Source organism: Phoenix dactylifera, chromosome 4, assembly GCF_051530095.1.
Source record: "Phoenix dactylifera cultivar Ajwa chromosome 4, Ajwa_hap1_PhDact_Kaust_v1.1, whole genome shotgun sequence".
Taxonomy (NCBI): domain Eukaryota; kingdom Viridiplantae; phylum Streptophyta; class Magnoliopsida; order Arecales; family Arecaceae; genus Phoenix; species Phoenix dactylifera.
Window position 1 is genome coordinate 10,697,683 of NC_143193.1, and position 19,861 is coordinate 10,717,543.

Consider the following 19,861-nt stretch of genomic DNA (forward strand, 5'->3'; position numbering starts at 1 on the left):
GGGGTCCTTGCATTGATACACAACTAGTTACAAGATAACCCTGGGAAACATTAGAAACATGATAATTCTAATATTAACTACACTTCTTGTTTAACCCATGAATGAGAAGAAAATGATAATTACTTGGGAGTTTACTCCTCTGAAAAGGGAGCGTATCTACCTCTCAAAGTCCAAAATCAATAATGAGCCAATCATATTAAAAATCTACACCATTTATCATAATCTATACTATTAAAAATGCTTATAAACTAAAAATGACCTGTTCAATAGTCCCTATCCTTGCATTAAGTTGTAAAAGACCATAGTATACTAGCAAATCATGATATATCTTAAAGTATGCAAATCATGATATACAAGATGGATTCTTAACTTAAATGTTTTATCATGTATTTTAGTAAACTAGCACAATAGAAACCATTCATTTTTATATCCATATAATGCATAAATTAAAACCCATTAAAATACATAATACTAGGTTTTCTAGGCATTTTTAATAATATAAACAATTGTGATCTTCAATTTAAATGATCCATTATTGATTTTAGACTCAGAGAGGAGTCGATACCCTCCCCTCTTAAGAAGAGCACAGTCATCTCAATTACTTTTCCTATTACAAATCAACAGAATAACTTGTACATTTATTAAGGAAACATGTCTAACATAGTTGCCTCTGAACAAACAATTGTAAATGGATAGAGAAAACATAGCATTACAGGAGCACAAAGACCCTCTTACAGACATGCTGCTATATGACCAAAGTAAACAAAACAAATTGTTTGAAATATATTGCCACAATGAATTAAAAAACAAAAAAAGAGAGAGACAGAGGGAGAGCATGGGTGAAGTGATTGGAAGATTTCTATATTAATTCCTTTCCCCCTTAAAGGATGAGAAATTTGGGCTCTGACTCTGATGGGTTTATGTACAAACAAGAAAAAAGGGGTAAGAAATTGAATGTCCTTTGAGAAGGGGTCTCAGATCCTTGCTTTCGTATATTTATCTCTACAGCAGCAAGTCTACTACATTCGAGGACCCACTGGAATTGGCGAAATCAGGTCTTTGAGGGTTTGATTGAATCTGTTTTGATGTGCCTCTTGATTCATTGAATGAGGTAGTGGAAGAGATGTGATGTACTTGGGCACGGTAACTTCTGCTCTCAACTGAGCAACTGCCTCTGATGTTTACCATCAATATTGCTACCTTGCCTCCTGTATCTTCATGCCACCTATTCCGTGGGATTCCGTCAACATACTCTAGGGTATCAAGATCCTCATGGTGCAAAGATACATCAATCATATGACCAGGCTTGATTATACCAGCTGTTGGAGTAATCTGCACAGCATAATAACAAATTCACCGTTAGTCTCCATGGGAAAAAAAGAAACTAAAAGACGTCTAAGATTTCTGCACAAAATCCATGCACTTTCATAGCTCAATTATGTGTTCTGTGCAAGGGCCATGTTTCACGATAATCTTCATATAAGCAGGAAAATAGATATTTCTATATACTCTTCCACTTCGACCTTTAGTTGCAGCTTTTTTATTACCAGAATCACAAAAACCTGCATGCCAGGGCCCAATTTTACATGTAATTTAAAAATCCATACCCTAGGGATGCATGGTATGTAATGTGTATACAAGGACTAAATATGTAATTCTCTTTTTTCAGAAAACAAGAAAGACAGTCGAATGGGAAATGGGATAGAAAAGAACAACCCAACAGACCATCTTGTTGGCCACCATGGACCAAGCAGCAGGTGGAGAGACCAATTTGGAACACATACCATCTAGCTAGACACAATACTAAGACCACAAAATCCAAAATAAACAAAAACCCAGATGAAAGGAAAAACAAGAAAGAAAGAAAACTCCCCATTTCCCAAACATGAGCTGCCCGACAAACCACAATTATGCCTGCATATTCCTTCACCTGAATTATCATTTTGAGTACTATTCAAAAAATTACTGACTTCTACGAACTAGAACTCCCCTTTCACCCATCTTTAACATCATTTTGTGCAACCCAATATTTACACCTCCCTTATAGGAACTACAACACTGGTTCTCAGGTTGTTATTTAATCTTTTTTGTCAAAGCCTGGTAGTGAAGCAAAACATAGATACTTATCAGCAGCATCCACCTCTTCAACAAGGAGTCCGGCATTAAGAATCAGTTGAAAACTCGACCACGTCTCATCCTCAAAACCCTCCTAAATTTTTCCATTTCCCATGCAATACATTTAGTGATTTATTACATCCGACTTTGCTCTCACAAGAAGAGCTGAACTCCTCTAATATAGCTGATTAGTTGGTAGTAGCAATGCTAATGCAAGAAGTATAGTCAAGCTGAAACAATTTAATAAGAATTATATGGAGCGCAGTTTGTTTATGAAAAATACTTCTGTGATTTTAAAGCAAAAGTGCTACCTTTTGCTTTAAAATCACAAAAGTACATTTTTAAAGGAAAATATAAGTGTTTGGTACACCATTTAGATTTGAGAAGTTTTGGTTCTCTTGTTGGTGGGGTTCAGGAGATTGTGAGAACGGAATGGCACTTTAATGGCAATGTATCACATGGAGTCAGGGTTAGCAATATGCTCCAAAGCACGAAGAAGGCTATATTGAAGTGGAACGACAACTATATTGGCAATTCAGAAAACTGAAAGACTGGAACAGCAAATTAAGTGGCTTCAAGAGAAGGATATTGATCATGGAAGGATGAATTCTCAGATATAATCAGCACTGCTTAATAAAATCAGAGAATATGACTAGGCTTTAAGGCTTCAAGTAATCCTCTAGCAACAAAAATCTCGAATCAAATGGCTTAAGGACGGAGATGCTAACACATCCTCCTTTCACAAAACTACCATTCTAAGGAGAAGGAATAGAATTCATAAACTCATACATGAGCATGGTACCACAACTGAGAAGGATTCCGAAATTAGAGCTATAGTCCAAAACTACTTCCAACATCAGTGGAATTTGCAGAGTAACAGTACTCATGTTGAACTCCCCACTATCCAATGCAATGTGAAGAGGAAGCAAAATCTCCTCCTTATTAAAAAGATTACGGAAAAAGAAATAGAGGAAGCAGTAGCTCAATTATCTTCAGACAAAGCTCCTGGTCCAAATGGTTTTTGTTACGGGGGAACTCAGCCACCATGCCCCACGTGACCGACACGCGCGCCCAAGAAGACTACAGCTGCCCCTTGATCTAGTAACCCGACCCCGAGTCGGATATCTTCGGCTTCGCAGCCCGACCCCGAGTCGGCTGCCCCTTGATCCAGCAATCCGACCCCGAGTCGGATATCTTCGGCTTCGCAGCCCGACCCCGAGTCGGCTGCCCCTTGATCCAGCAATCCGACCCCGAGTCGGATATCTTCGGCTTCGCAGCCCGACCCCGAGTCGGCTGCCCCTTGATCCAGCAATCCGACCCCGAGTCGGATATCTTCGGCTTCGCAGCCTGACCCCGAGTCGGCTGCCCCTTGATCCAGCAATCCGATCCCGAGTCGGCAACCTCTCGACAACGACAGGCTGTTCCCCTGAAGCACGCCACGACCCTCTGTCCCTGCAACGGTCGTATCCGGCGCTGCTCCACGATCTCCTGTAACAGCCGTACAAGGCGGAGCTCCACTACGCCCTGTCACGGCCGTACCCGGCGCTGCCCCACGACGCCCTGTAACGGCCATGTCAGTGGCGACTCCATCGTGCCACACGATGACCAACCCCCCCGAAGGACCCCCCAGCCTGGTATATATGCTGCGGGGGGGGGGAAGGGGGGAGGTAAGCGAGAACTTCCAGAGCATTCTCCTACTACCTGCAATTATCTCTCCTTCTCCTCCAACCTCCTCTGACTTGATCGTCGGAGGGCCCCCACTACCCCAGTGGTGGTGCGAGGCTTGCTTGCAGGTTTCCTGGTGGAAGGTGGAGCACAACCAACACCAACCAAGGCAACTCAGACGGAATCCCGTTCACATCGCTGTGCCAATCGTTCTCGGTTTGGACCACCAGCAACAGTTGGCGCTAGAGGAAGGGCCCGAATCTTAGAGCGATCGTAATGGCACGGCGAGGTGGTCGTGGAGCTTCCAATGCCTCCGGTCGCGGGGCCTCTCGCGCCTCCGGCCGGGAGGCCGCTGCGTCTCCAACACATTCTCAGCAACACTCCACCGTTCCACCCCCCATTCAGATGGTCGAAGCCGCTCAGTTCGACCAGTTAGCCCAGCAGGTTCGCACCCTCGCGGAGGCGGTGCAGAACCTGCAGGGTGTGATGTCTCGGGCGCCGCAGCGGGCCCAGGAGCCGCTGCTCCCTGAGCGCTCACCTGTCCTCCTTAACCCGCGCTCCTTCCTCTCCCATGGGGAGGAGCGCCGGCGCGAGGAAGATTCTCGAGCACGGTCCATTCTGCCGGGACCGTCCCATCGGAGCTGCGCGGGGTACGAGAGGCGGGCCCGGGCGCGTTCCCAGACCCCCCAGTCCTCAAGGAACCCGCGCTCCAGTCGGTCCCCCTCTCGGGGCTCCTTGTCTCCCACCCATCGGTCGCGCTCCCTGGACCGGCGGGTGGACGATCTCCACCGACAACTCCAGGTCCTGAAGGGCCACTCTAAAGATCCCTTCGCCGACTTGGAGATCTCCTCCCAACCGGCGCTTGCCTCGAGGATCCTGCGGACCCCGAATCCGCCGGGGTTTAAAATGCCGGCGATCGAGCCCTATGACGGGGCGGCGGACCCGCGGGATCACGTCGAGAGTTTCAGGACCCTTATGCTCCTCCACGGAGCATCAGGTCCTCTCCTCTGCAAGGCTTTCCCGGCGACCCTCCGTGGCCCGGCAAGGGCGTGGTTCGCCGGCTTGGAGGCTAACTCGATCCAGACCTTCGATCAGTTTACCCGCCTCTTCATCACCCATTTCGCCGTCAGTAGCCGGCGGCGACTGGTCTCCGACTCCCTCTTTGATGTCCGGCAAAACGAGGGAGAAAGCTTGCGGGATTATCTTACCCGCTTCAACAAGGCTACGTTGGAAGTCCGGAACCTGAGCCAGGAGGTGGCTCTTTCAGCCCTGAAGCGTGGCTTCCGAAAGGGCAGACTCACCTTCTCCCTGGACAAAGGCCTGCCGCGGAGCTTCCCGGAGCTGTTGTCCCGGGCGAACCAGTATGCGGACGCCGAGGAGGCGGCCGCCCACCGGAGCAAGGAGGCCGCCGAGATCCCTCCAAAGCTCGGGAAGAAAAGGCGAAAAGAGGCACGCCAGGGGAGGAGCCCGACGCCTCAGCGTCGGCGCAGAAGCCTGTCGCCGGTGAGGAACCACGGCGCCCTACGCCCTCGTTCTCCGCCCCGACGTTTCAACCGGTACACTCCTCTCCTGACTCCCCGGGCCCAGATCCTCATGGAAATCAAGGGGCGGGAGGACCTCCCGGTCCCGAGACAGATGAAGAAGATCCCTGGGAGGAGGCCCTCTCGGGCGTACTGTGAGTACCACCGGGACCACGGCCACGACACCGAAGACTGCTTCCAGCTTCGGGACGAGATCGAGGCTCTCATCCGCCGAGGGCGTCTTGGTCGATATGTAAACGACCGACGTCCCCCCGCAGACTCGCGTCCGGCCGACCCGGCCCCTCCGGAGCCTCGGGAGCAGAATCGACCCGCCGCGGGCGTGATCCATACTATCACTGGGGGCTGCCCCCGGCCCGAGAGGAACGCGGGGGGCTCGATTGAAGCATCAAGGGCAGCCGTCGCAAAGAGGCAGAGGGTCGGTAATGTAATCACTTTTTGTGATGAAGATGTAAAGGGGGTTCAGACCCCCCACGACGACGCCATGGTGATCTCCCTCACTATGGCAAACTATGATGTAAGGCGTGTTCTTGTGGATAGTGGAAGCTCAGCTGATATTTTGTTTTACGAGGCCTTCCAAAAGATGAGCTTGTCCAGACAATTGTTGCACAAAACATCTACCCCCCTCATGGGATTCACTGGAGACGCTGTCTCGGCCGAAGGTGTCGTTGAGCTGCCTGTGACTGCGGGCGTTGCACCCGCAGAAGCCACGGTGCGGCTCGGGTTCTTGGTCGTCCGTGTTCCCTCGGCCTACAACGCTATCCTCGGACGACCCGGACTGAACGCCCTTCGCGCGGTGGTCTCAACGTACCACTTGCTCATGCGGTTCCCCACGGCGGCCGGGATTGGAGAGGTCCGAGGTGACCAACCGACCGCAAGGCAATGTTTCCTAGCAACTCTCAAAGGGAAGAAGCCCGTAGAAGCCTTAAGCGTCGAGTCCCTCGACGCCAGAGACGAGGTGGCCTTGCGGCACGGGGAGCCGGCCGAAGGTGTGATCGAAGTTCCCCTCGAGGAAGGTCGCCCTGACCGGACGGTCCGGGTCGGCACCAATCTCGACCCGGGAGCTCGAGCTCGGTTGGTGGAATTCCTCCAAGCCAACGCCGATGTATTTGCCTGGTCGGCGGCCGATGTACCTGGGATCGACCCGGAGGTCATTTCTCACGCCCTCAACGTCGACCCAACCCACCGACCAGTAAAGCAGAAGAAGAGACACTGTGCCCCGGATCGGATCCGAGTGGTCGACCAGGAGGTAGACAAGCTCTTGGAGGCAGAATTCATAAGGGAGGTCAGCTACCCCGAATGGCTGGCAAATGTCGTACTTGTCCGGAAGGCGAGCGGAAAGTGGAGGATGTGCGTCGACTACACCGACCTGAACAAGGCATGCCCCAAGGATAGCTTTCCGCTTCCGCGGATAGACCAACTGGTCGACGCGACTTCCGGATATCAGCTGCTGTCTTTCATGGACGCCTTCTCCGGCTACAACCAGATAATGATGGCTCCACAGGACGAGGAGAAAACTGCCTTTATAACAGACCGGGGGCTGTACTGTTACAAGGTAATGCCCTTCGGTCTGAAGAATGCTGGCGCCACTTACCAGCGCCTCGTCAACAAAATCTTCAAAGAACAAATCGGCCGGAACATGGAGGTGTACGTGGACGATATGCTGGTGAAGAGCCGCCATGCAGACCAGCACATCGCGGATCTGGAGGAGACTTTTGCCACCCTGCGGAAGTTTCGCATGAAGCTGAACCCAGCGAAGTGCGCCTTTGGCGCTTCGGCCGGGAGGTTCCTCGGTTTCATTGTCAACCAGCGGGGGATCGAAGCCAACCCTGACAAAATCAAGGCCATCCAAGATATGTCCCCTCCGACCAAAGTGAAGGAGGTTCAGGAGCTCGCTGGGAGGGTCGCCGCGCTCGGACGATTTGTGGCAAAGTCGGCCGAACGCTGCCAACCTTTCTTCAAGGTGTTGAAACGCCCGAAAGACTTCCTCTGGACGGCCGAATGTCAAGCAGCATTCGACCAGCTCAAGGAATACTTGGCGTCTCCTCCCCTGCTGTCCAAGCCGCAAGAAGGGGAGATGCTCTACCTTTATCTGGCGGTCTCCCCAACCGCAGTCAGTGCGGTACTGGTTCGGAAAGAGGCAAAGTTCCAGAAGCCTGTATACTACATCAGCCGGGTCTTACGGGATGCAGAGACGCGGTATACGAAGGCTGAAAAGATCGCCTTCGCGCTGCTGACCGCGACCAGGAGGCTTCGCCCCTATTTCCGGGCCCATTCTGTCACCCTCTTGACCGATCAACCGCTGCGGCAGATCCTCAGCAATCCTGAGAATGCAGGACGGCTGGTGAAGTGGGCAGTAGAACTTGGTGAGTTCGACATCCGCTACCAGCCCCGACCCGCTATCAAGGCCCAGGCGCTCGCGGATTTCCTCGCTGAGTGCACGGTGCAGGAGGCGGAACCTAGGTCGCCGGAAACACCTAGCCTCGACCTCCCGATTTGGACGCTTCACATCGATGGGTCGTCGAACCCCGAAGGTGGAGGGGCCGGGCTGGTCCTCACCAGCCCTGATGGAGTGATAGCCGAGTATGCCTTGAGGTTCGGATTTCCAGTGACCAACAACGAGGCGGAGTATGAGGCCCTAGTCACGGGACTCAAACTCACCAAGGAGCTCGGCATCCGGCGCCTGAAGGTCTTCACCGACTCCCAGTTGGTGGTCGGGCAGGTCCGTGGGGAGTTCGAAGCCCGGAACCCGACCATGCAGAATTACGTCCGGAAGGTGCAAGCACTCATTCCCGACCTCGGCAGTGTCGACATCCAGCAGGTCCCAAGAAGTGAAAATGCCAGGGCCGACAGGCTGTCCCGCTTAGTGAGCGCAGACGCGCACAACTTGTCGAGGGCGATCTACCTGGAGACCCTGGATGCCCCGAGCATCGGTGAGGCTGGAGCGGTGATGGCGATTGACCCGGAGCCGTCTTGGATGGACCCGCTTGTCGCCTACCTCGCCGAAGGGATCCTCCCTGAAGACGAAGATCAAGCTCGGCGACTTGTTATGAAGTCCGCCCACTACGTACTCAACGAAGGGAGGCTGTATCGGACCTCGTTCACCGCCCCCCTCTTAAAGTGCCTCCGCCCCTCGGAAGCGGCCTACGTCCTCGGCGAAGTCCACGAAGGCGTTTGCGGATCCCACTTGGGGGCTAGGTCCTTGGCGCACAAGATCATGAGGCAAGGCTATTATTGGCCTACCTTGTTGGAGGACTCAAAGGATCATGTACGGAAATGCGACGCCTGCCAGCGCCACGCCAACGTCCAGAGAGTCCCTTCTGTCCCCTTGGCACCAATCACTGCACCCTGGCCCTTCGCCCAGTGGGGAATGGATATCCTCGGACCATTCCCCGTCGCTTCAGCTCAGCGGAAATTTTTGATTGTTGCAATCGACTACTTCACCAAGTGGGTGGAGGCAGAGCCGCTGGCCACTATCACGGAGGTGCAAGTCCGGAAGTTCGTGAAGAAGAACATCATTGTCCGATTTGGGGTACCTCGGGTCCTCATCTCGGATAATGGCCGACAGTTCGACAACAAGCATTTCCGTGACTTCTGCGAGGAGTTCGGGATCGAGCATCGGTTCACATCTGTGTCGCATCCCCAAACCAACGGCGAGGCCGAGGTCACAAATCGGACAATCCTCCAAGGAATCAAAGCGCGAATCGGTCGGACGGGGCAAGCTTGGGTCGAAGAACTCGAGAATGTCCTTTGGGCGTATCGGACCACGCATCGGACCCCTACCGGGGAGACGCCTTTCAGCCTAACCTATGGCACGGAAGCCGTTGTCCCCGTGGAGCTCGGACTCCCCTCACCTCGGGTGGCCGCGCACCGACCCGAGGCCAATTCGGAACAACTCCGAGGGAACCTGGATCTCTTGGAAGAAGCGAGGGAAATGGCGCAGGTTCGGATGGCGATGTATCAGCGGAGGGTGGCCCGATATTACAACTCCAAGGTCCGACCGAAGCTTTTCAGAATCGGAGATCTGGTGCTAAGGCGAGCTAAAGCATCTCGACCTGCGGAAGGTGGGAAGCTAGCGCCAAATTGGGAAGGCCCGTATAAGGTTCGCTGGGTAAACCGACCTGGCTCCTACCAGTTGGAGGCCCTAGATGGTCGAGAAATTCTAAGGAGCTGGAATTCCGCTAACCTGCGGATGTATTACCAGTAGAACGACGATGCCAGAAAGACAGTTCGAAAATGTATAACACTTTGCATTTCAATAATTCCTGGTTACAACGGCGTGCTCGTGTGATTACAAGGAATTCCCAGAGAAGAATTAGGGTGTAAAGAAAGTAAAGAAGAGGTGGGGACTCCGAGGAGCTGAAGATCTGGGATCCCGAAACCTCCATCTGAAGCGGTTGCAATCCCGTCGGAAGTGGGTGCTTCCAACCGGAGGCGCCATCGGCGTCTCACGAAAGAGACGAAGAGCCGGCGCGGATGAAGAAGAAGTGGACGAAGGAGAAGTCCACACTGCCTCCAACCGGAGGCGCCATCCACGCCCCACGAAGAGGACGAGGAGCCGCCGCAGACGAAGCTCCCGCTGCCTCCAGGGGAACGCCACCTCCAAGGGATATTCCGGTCCTCCCCAGCGTTAGGGGAGAGAAGGAATACAAGGGGGAAGAGCATATGGAGGCGCGGTCCCGGATCAGGCACCTGGTGCGGAGCTCAATCGGGAGGCCGAACTTCAAGGAGGGGAGACGTGATCCCGGATGAAACGCCTAGAGCGGAGTTCCGCCGGGGAGAACCTCCTCGTTGATCCCAGATGAAACGGCTAGTTGGCGGAAGTCGCGAAGGGCGCGCCTCCCGTTCCTTCGGCAGGGGTCTCTCAACCATGCGCCGGAGAGGAGGCCCACGATCCATTGCAACCTGAACAGCTCCGGCTTGGCAGGCTCCATCGCACCTGCACCTATATTTATAGCCAAACTGCGGCCCCCCGGTCGTTCCGATACGGGACACTCCGGGTGGCCTGTACCCCTAGGCCCACGTATCTCCGCTCGCGCCCCAAGCCGCATCCGCCTCGAAGAACGCGCGTATCACGGCCGCTTAACTGACACTCCTCGCAAGCAGCAACTGGCGATCCGATTTCCCAGGTAACCCCTTAATTAGCACTTAATGCCCATCTGGTGTTCCCCAGGCGACGCTTGGAGAGGAGAAATACAATCGCAGCTGGCCATGGAGAAATCCCGTCGGGCGGCGAGCGACAGGCACACGACCAGCGAGCGGAATTTCCCGAGGCCCGGCCCTTGGATGCCAGGCTAACCCGATGATCATCCCGGGAGCAGACTAGCCTGAAGCCCCGACCGGTCGCCTCGGCTTGCGCCAGCCTTGGCCTACCAACGAGCGGAATTTTCCGAGGCTCGGCCCTTGGATGCTAGGCTAACCCGATGATCATCCCGGGAGCAGACTAGCCTGATGCCCCGACCGGTCGCCTCGGCTTGCGCCAGCCTTGGCCGACCAACGAGCGGAATTTCCCGAGGCTCGGCCCTTGGATGCCAGGCTAACCCGATGATCATCCCGGGAGCAGACTAGCCTGAAGCCCCGACCGGTCGCCTCGGCTTGCGCCAGCCTTGGCCGACCAACGAGCGGAATCTTCCGAGGCTCGGCCCTTGGATGCCAGGCTAACCCGATGATCATCCCGGGAGCAGACTAGCCTGAAGCCCCGACCGGTCGCCTCGGCTTGCGCCAGCCTTGGCCGACCAACGAGCAGAATTTCCCGAGGCTCGGCCCTTGGATGCCAGGCTAACCCGATGATCATCCCGATCATCCCGGGAGCAGACTAGCCTGAAGCCCCGACCGGTCGCCTCGGCTTGCGCCAGCCTTGGCCGACCAACGAGCGGAATCTCCCGAGGCTCGGCCTTTGGATGCCAGGCTAACCCGATGATCATCCCGGGAGCAGACTAGCCTGAAGCCCCGACCGGTCGCCTCGGCTTGCACCAGCCTTGGCCGACCAACGAGCGGAATTTCCCGAGGCTCGGCCCTTGGATGCCAGGCTAACCCGATGATCATCCCGGGAGCAGACTAGCCTGAAGCCCCGACCGGTCGCCTCGGCTTGCGCCAGCCTTGGCCGATCAACGAGCGGAATTTCCTGAGGCCTAACCCTCGGATGCCTGGCTTAGCGCCGGAAGAATTTCCTGAGGCCTAACCCTCGGATGCCTGGCTTAGCGCCGGAAGAATTTCCTGAGCCCTGACCCTCGGATGCCTGGCTTAGCGCCGGAAGAATTTCCTGAGCCCTGACCCTCGGATGCCTGGCTTAGCGCCGGAAGAATTTCCTGAGCCCTGACCCTCGGATGCCTGGCTTAGCGCCGGAAGAATTTCCTGAGGCCTAACCCTCGGATGCCTGGCTTAGCGCCGGAAGAATTTCCTGAGGCCTAACCCTCGGATGCCTGGCTTAGCGCCGGAAGAATTTTCTGAGCCCTAACCCTCGGATGCCTGGCTTAGCGCCGGAAGAATTTCCTGAGGCCTAACCCTCGGATGCCTGGCTTAGCGCCGGAAGAATTTCCTGAGGCCTAACCCTCGGATGCCTGGCTTAGCGCCGGAAGAATTTCCTGAGGCCTAACCCTCGGAGTCGGGAGTCAGCGAGACGCTACCAAGAGTTAAAAAGAAGAAGGATGAAAGTGAAATGAAGAAACTCTATTTGCATTAACTTTCATTGTTTCAGGGCTGAGACCCATACAACTTGGCAAAACGCCAACACACAAAGAAAAGAACAAAAATACAGAAGGTCAGCTTGGAGGAACCCCCGGGTTGGGAACGCCGGGCACGTCCGCAGGGGGTAGGGAGACGGTTGGAGAAGCAGCAGGCAATGGCGCCGGAGGGGAGTCGAGAAGGGAGATCCCACTCAGGTCAATTTCGGGGTACTTAGCCGACACCCTTGCCAGGCCTTCCTCGAAGCCTAAGACAAAGGAGTCGGACCCCGCGTCCGACATATCACGGACGAACTCGTCGGACTGACGATAGGCCTGTACCGCCTCCGACATATCACGGGTGAACTCGGCGGACTGACGATAAGTCTGTACCGCCTGACGCCCGATCTCCGCACTCTTCTCGGCCAGCGTCGCCTCTGCTCGCTCCATAATCTGAGCTTTTGCCTCCAAGACCTTCGCCACAATCCGGTCATCCGCCTCGGAGGAGACCCTCAACAGATCAGCCTGGGCCTCCTTGTGCTTCGCCTCGGCAGCGATGCGAGCAGCCTCAGCCTCCTCCAGGCGCGAACGAAGCTCCTGGTCGCTCGCGCGGGACTTCTCCAAAGCCGACTCCAATTCGCCCAGCTTGGCTTCAAGAGACCGGGTCCGGTTGCGGGCGTTGTCGGCTGACCGCTGGGCCTTCTCCCACCTCTCCCGGTAGTCGGCAGCCTTCCGGGACTGCTTCTCGGCCCGCTCCTCCGCCTTCTTGATCTCGCCCTCGAGGCCTGAGGCAACCTTGAGTTGCTCCCGAGCCTCCAACAGTTGCTTCTCGAGGGCGGCGAAGCCGAGTGCCCGCTCTTCGGCTACCTGGAGCCTCGTCTCGAGGTCCCTGGTCGTCCTCCCCGCCGCAGCCTGACCACCCTCTTCTGTTGCCTTCAGTTGGCTCTCGGCCCTCGCCAGAAGCCTCGCCTGTTCCTCGTAACACTCCTCCAGGCGGATCATGTACTGGGCGAGCTAAGAGATAGGAAAAACGAGGGCGTCAAGCGGGGATCAACGGAGCCTATAAATGATAAAAGCGACCGAAAGAACACTCACCGACATGAGACAGACGCAGCTGGCAGCCCCAACGTCAGGGACCCTCATCTCCCGGACCTGCCTGCGGTCCTTCTCCAGCAGTACCGTCTCGATGAGGTTTCGGGCGCCGGCGAAAGTGAAGGCCGACCCCGACTTCTCCCCGGAGTCGGACGGTGGTTCCGCAGCCTTACCCTTACCCATCGCTTGGGGAAGAGTCATGCTGACCACGCTCGGGGCGGGGGCCGCCCCTGGAATTGACAGGGTCCTGCTCGGCCGGGGCCTCGGCGCGTCCCTCCTCGTATCATCCGGAGCCGACCGAGTCGAAGGCTGGGCTGGGGACCGATCACGTCCGACCCGTCCATCTTGGGCGCGCCCGGGTGATGCCTCCGGAGAAACGGTAGTCTCGGCATCGGAGGGCTGATACAACGTCAACTCCCGGTCCGCGCCCGCGGCGTCCCCCTGATCGGTGGGTCCAGTCCCGTCTGTCGGCGTCGGAGTCGCCTGCCGGCGGGACTTCTTCGCCGGTGGAGCCCCGCTCGGAGGAGCTCGTTTCTTCCTCCGGACTGCTTCCAGTAGGGACGTCCTACCAACAGCCGTTGCCTTGTCCGACCGCATGACGTCGTCGATCTCTGCAAAAAGGACGAGGTGGTCGGAGGTTGAGAAACTGAAGGAAAGAACGAAACGAAAGAGGAGAACAGAGCTAAAAAAGAAAGGGTGGCGGGCTCACGGTCAGTGGGGACCGAGCTCAGACCGACGTTCACCAAGGTATCCTCGGAAATAAGGCGACACACCGGGGGGAGCCGACCCTCGGCAACCAACTCCTTCAAGACGGCGACGCCGTCGGATTCCTCCCTCGACAACCTCGATAGGCCAATCGGGGACTTCATCGGCGTCTCCCAGGTTGCCCTGATTCCCCAAGAGGGATCTGCGTCAACGAAAAAGAAGCGCTCCTTCCAGCCGTGAATGGAGGTGGGAGCCTCCTTGACGAGGCCGCACCCTCGCCGCGCTGCAAAGCACCACCACCCTTTATCCTGGGGGTGGCCACTCAGGCCGTAGCATTCCCAAAAGACATTCAGGGTGGCGGGAACCTCGTGCATGCGGCAGAGAACCTGAAAGGCTGTCAGGGCGCGCCATGAGTTCGGCACCAGCTGCGTCGGCGCCACTCTTAAACCCCGAAGCACCTGAACGACTAAGTCCGAGGGGGGAAAGCGGAACCCGGCCTGAAGAATGCCCTCATTGATGGCAACCTTCCCTGGAGGAGGATGGGACATCCTCTCCTCAGGCCCCGGGAGTGTAACATTGCAGGCCTCGGGAAGGTGGTATCGAGCCACGAACCTATCTAGGTCTTCGGCGGCCAACTCCGACTTAATGCGGTCTGCTCTCACTTCGCCCATCCCTAATGGCCAGTGAACCTACAGTCAGGGCAGGGTCGAAAAGGGGAAAAAGACCGGAACGACTGGAGTACACTAACACAAAAGGAGAGTATGGAGAGCCCTAAATTAAAGAATGGAGCAACTCACCGGAAGAGAAGGAAGAACAGCTCCGAGAGCGTCAAAGGAGGAGCAAGCGAACAGTCCGACGGCGATGACGGCAGCGCAAAGGAGAAACTCGAAGATGTCTGTAAAGAGAAAGGCGGACGGAGGAGGACCCCCGGTTAAATAGGCAGAAAGGTGGGTGACGCCCCGGTGACGCCAGAGGACGCCTGGCTGCCGAAGGGTCGCTCGCGCCCCAAAGGCGAATCGACGCCATTAAGGAAGGACGTCCGCCGAAATCCTCAGGCTGCCAGGTCAGCAACAACCGCCATACGCCATAAAGAAGTCGGGGAGCTCGAAGCGCGCGCGCCTCTCCGAGGGATGGCGGCAATCTCGAAGCATCACTTCCTTCGCCCGTTCCCCTTCTGGTTCCAGGCTCGGAAGTGGGGGGCTACTGTTACGGGGGAACTCAGCCACCATGCCCCACGTGACCGACACGCGCGCCCAAGAAGACTACAGCTGCCCCTTGATCCAGCAATCCGACCCCGAGTCGGATATCTTCGGCTTCGCAGCCCGACCCCGAGTCGGCTGCCCCTTGATCCAGCAATCCGATCCCGAGTCGGATATCTTCGGCTTCGCAGCCCGACCCCGAGTCGGCTGCCCCTTGATCCAGCAATCCGACCCCGAGTCGGATATCTTCGGCTTCGCAGCCTGACCCCGAGTCGGCTGCCCCTTGATCCAGCAATCCGATCCCGAGTCGGCAACCTCTCGACAACGACAGGCTGTTCCCCTGAAGCACGCCACGACCCTCTGTCCCTGCAACGGTCGTATCCGGCGCTGCTCCACGATCTCCTGTAACAGCCGTACAAGGCGGAGCTCCACTACGCCCTGTCACGGCCGTACCCGGCGCTGCCCCACGATGCCCTGTAACGGCCATGTCAGTGGCGACTCCATCGTGCCACACGATGACCAACCCCCCCGAAGGACCCCCCAGCCTGGTATATATGCTGCGGGGGGGGGGAAGGGGGGAGGTAAGCGAGAACTTCCAGAGCATTCTCCTACTACCTGCAATTATCTCTCCTTCTCCTCCAACCTCCTCTGACTTGATCGTCGGAGGGCCCCCACTACCCCAGTGGTGGTGCGAGGCTTGCTTGCAGGTTTCCCGGTGGAAGGTGGAGCACAACCAACACCAACCAAGGCAACTCAGACGGAATCCCGTTCACATCGCTGTGCCAATCGTTCTCGGTTTGGACCACCAGCAACAGTTTTCAACCTCCGTTGTACAAAGTTCTTTGGTCGATCATCAAAAGGGATTAGAGGCTGCAGTGAAGGAGTTCTTTATTTCTTGTCAAATGCCAAGGGATTGGAAAGCAACTTATATCACTTTGCTCCCAAAAAAGGGCTGTCCCAAGGAGGTCAAGGATTACAAACCAATAAGTTTATGTAATACCTTATACAAAATAGTGACAAAAATCTTAGTCAACAGATTGAACGTGCTTATACCAAGTCTAATTCAGCAGAGGAAGGGGCCTTTATACCAAACTGAAAACATCATGGTTCCCCAAGAAATTATTTATTCCATGGAAAAGGCATTGAGAAGAAATACCTTAAAGATGATCAAAGCAGACATAGAAAAGGCATAAGATAGAATGTCATGGACATATTTGCAAGAAATTAGTTGTTTCCTTCATAATCTTTTTTTTTCCAATATCCTTAGCCATATAATTGAGTCACAAGGTTTTGTAGGTTATTCAGATATTTATCAAATATATTGATCCATATTTTCATATCATTGTTCATGGGCCTCCCATTACACTTCTCTTCACTTTTACGGTTTTACCTGTTAGAACAATTCTAAGTTGATGACTGCTTCCAAAACCACTAAGCAATATACATTATTAGCTATGTCAAATCCACATCATGGTTTTCGTCTTAAAACTCTTTCATTGTTTCACTTCTACATTTCTACCCATATGGATACTTTAAAATTCATTTCACAGGTTTTCTCAGTCACTTAGAACTCCAATCCAATACCCTGAATGATGGACTAACAATATGTTGTCCCTATTCCACCACCCAACCCTCTACAAGAACACCAAACAACCTCATCAAGGTGCAGAACTGAGACTAGGAAAGAAAACATTAAAATACTCTTTCTTCATCAAATAAAACTCTGATAAGGCTTGCCTGATATAGCTCAATTAGGATCAAATGATCTCTGCCATCCATTACCATACTTACCTGGGCTTCTCCATGAAGGCAAGCAGGTCATTGCCAAGGCCACCACTATGGTTGGCTTTGCCATGACAGAACCCCCCTGAACCATATCTACTGGGAGTAATCCAAATACAAAATTGCAAAGCATCAAAACTAAAGGCTGGACAAGGAAATAATTTCTCGAGTGAACAAGAAGCATTATCCTTCCATTGGATGGAGGTGAGAGGCGGGATGTCTTAGTTTCAAAGCAAGCAGTCTACATAATCATGCATGAAGGATAACTCTATGATGACCATGGCCGCCTGAAGATTTCCAGGAAGAATTTGGCTTAGCAACATCAACATGGGTAAAGAAGGAAAAGGCAAAGATATGTTCCTTTTGTTTCACTTGAGGAATAGAGAAAAAGTAAGAGGAAAAGATGGATTTTTTTCCCTAGTTGAATAGTCTTCTAATTTTAATTTTCGTTAACTCTAAAAGCATATCCAAAGCGAGCCATGTGCAAAAGAAAAAATGTTTCATAAACATTTAAGGAAACAAGTATCCTACAAATTAGGTTTCTAGGCCATCCAAGGAAGTGCTCAATCAGTAGAATGTAGCATTACCCTGTTGATATATTAATTGAGAGAGGCATTTAGTCTAGTTGTCAAAATGACCCAGCTTGTCCAATGTCAGTCAGTGCCTTCTGAACCATGCAGACATCCCGACTGATTTCTTCATAAAGACTTTAAGGAGGTCAAATCTTACCATTGGCATCCGATGGAATTTTGTTATCATTGTTCCCCAATCTACAGTTTGCAGTCAGGCCCTCAGCCTGAACTAAGAATTTCAATCATGCCTTTGGCAACAGGATACATATATAGTGTGACCATGCCTGTCCACAACCTGGCTCATGGTCCCATTATTCTTGTGTGGAAGACATGATCATGATTGGAGTGAATGAATCCTATTTGGTCAGTTAAGAAGAATTGTTTTGAGCTCAAACTATCATTCTGTTTTACTTCCTCATCGCCTAGTGTTACTTATATCCCTTAACCTTGAAGTACACAATTGATTTTGGCATAGAACACTGAACAAATGCTCAGTTGCTCCTATGCTAATTAAGCGACATATCAACATTCAGCTAGGTGATGGTGTGCTGCTTCCAATTCTCATCAGCTTGTCAGTTGTCCAAAGTGATTTCACCATCTTCCAGCCACATATTACCAATGTTCTGCATGTAGCATCCAGCTTGCTATCATTTCATAGTTTAATTAGTCATGCTGCTATTTATCCAACAATACTCATCATCTTTCATGATCTCTTTTTTCAATTATTTTCTTCACAACAATCTCAACCAAGGTTGGAAGAACCGATATTGGGCACTGTATCGGTTCTGCAGCGGCTCGAGTCAATACGGATCGTACCAGGCCTGTACCGACCAAGGCAAGATACCGTGGGAAATAGGAAAAGAGAGAGAGAGAGAAGGGGGAGAGGAGAGAGGCTGGCGGATGCCAGCGGAGGGCCGCGGGGGGGCAGTGGAGACTGCAAGGGGCCAGCCCCCCGCGGCCCTCCGCCAACATTCACCACCTCTCCCTCTCGCTCTCCCTCCCTCCCCCTCGCTCTCTCTTTCCTTCTCCTCCCGCTCCAGCACGCATCTCATTTCTACAACCAAAATCGTATTGGTGAGCCACCAGTACAGCTCAGAACGTGCAGAACCACTCGGTTCGGAACGGTTCCGCCGACCTTAATCTCAACCCTTATCAAATGCTAATAGGACTAGAATTGTCACCAATTGTTATTCCACCAATAGATATCATGCCTCATTCTTGAAAGATCCCACTCTTTCTTTTTCAAAAGAAACATGATTTTCTCCAAGATTTGCCATACCGATCGGTACTGTACTGTACCGAGTGTAACATACCACGTACCGACACTCCAATAGGATGTTACCGATATAGGGTCCGGTACCGAGACGGCGAACTTTAGTTTTCTCCCTCCAGCTTCTCACCCACAAATTTTTCTTAACTATGGCTTGCCTTCTCTAACCTTGGAATTACTTTTTTGCCATGATGAGAAAACTCTATGGCCTAATTCCCACAAGTGTAGAAAACCACATCTTCAGAAACCATCTTACCATACATCTTTTCTTATTGCATCTGCAGCACCTTCACTCCAACCACCTTTGCATCTACCCTTCTCCACTAGTTATACAATACATTTTGATTTGTTGTTATCAGTGTCTGAAGTGCCGATACTAGGTCCAAAACCGATTTTCCGACGGCATGGGTAGGTATGGGCCCGCGCCGTGCCATGCTAAGTCTGTACCTACACAGTAGAGGAGGCAAAGGAGAGGGCGAATGGGAGAGAGGAAAAGAGAGAGAAAAGGGAGAGAGGGGAGAGCCAGCGGAGGCCGGTGGAGGCTGGTGACCCAGGTAGAGAAGGCGGAGGAGGGCTTCACAGTCGGATCCCCTGCTCCATTCGAAACAGAGGTCCGACCGCTTTTTTAATTTTTGCAACTTTTAAGTAAAATCGGCAAGCGTTCGACATAGGGGTCCGGCCGCAGAGCCCGGAGGAGCCTCCACGCGGCTCGGCAGCCTCTGCGCAACTCGCCGGCCCTCTGCCGACCAGCTTGCACCTCCCTCTCCCTTCCTTCCTCTCCCTCTTCCTTTCTCCCCCACTCACTCTCTTTTTTCTCTCTTTCCTTCTCCAGCGATAGGTTTCGTTTCCGTTGTCGAAACCATCCCGATCTACTGCTGGGACGGCCCGGTACAACCGGAACCTCCCGATTCGAAACGATTCTGTAGACCCTAGTTGTTATGCTTATCTTTGTTAACCTCTTGTGACATGTACAAGCACGCGATAAGATACATAAACACATAGACGATCCATATAGATCGCTGTCCCAGGGCATAACTAACTAGGCTCTACTCTGTGACAAAATGTATAGTAGGCAATCCAAGTTGATGACCAACACTAGTCATTGCATTCATCATCTCAAAACGCATGTGGACCACCACCAAGCAACAGCTGAAATGGTATCACCCCTTGCCACTTAAGCAAGGAAACAAGTGTTCAATGCTAATTGGGTTCGGCCCTTGAGAGGTGGGTCGATGTACCATAGAAGGTGCCGCTTAGGCCC

At 53.3% G+C, this 19,861-nt stretch overlaps 1 protein-coding gene across 3 annotated transcripts in view; it reads right to left on the reverse strand.

The window, feature by feature from the left end:
* Positions 1 to 589: 589 nt before the first annotated feature.
* LOC103722592 (type I inositol polyphosphate 5-phosphatase 13-like) overlaps positions 590 to 19,861 on the reverse strand; it is a 37,949-nt gene continuing 18,677 nt past the window's right edge. For all 3 annotated transcript variants that reach the window (XM_039117192.3, XM_039117191.3, XM_008813196.6), the window contains exon 11: positions 590 to 1,332. In XM_039117192.3, the coding sequence (XP_038973120.2) occupies positions 1,003 to 1,332 (330 nt within the window). In that variant the 3' untranslated portion in view covers positions 590 to 1,002. The remainder of the gene's footprint in view (positions 1,333 to 19,861) is intronic.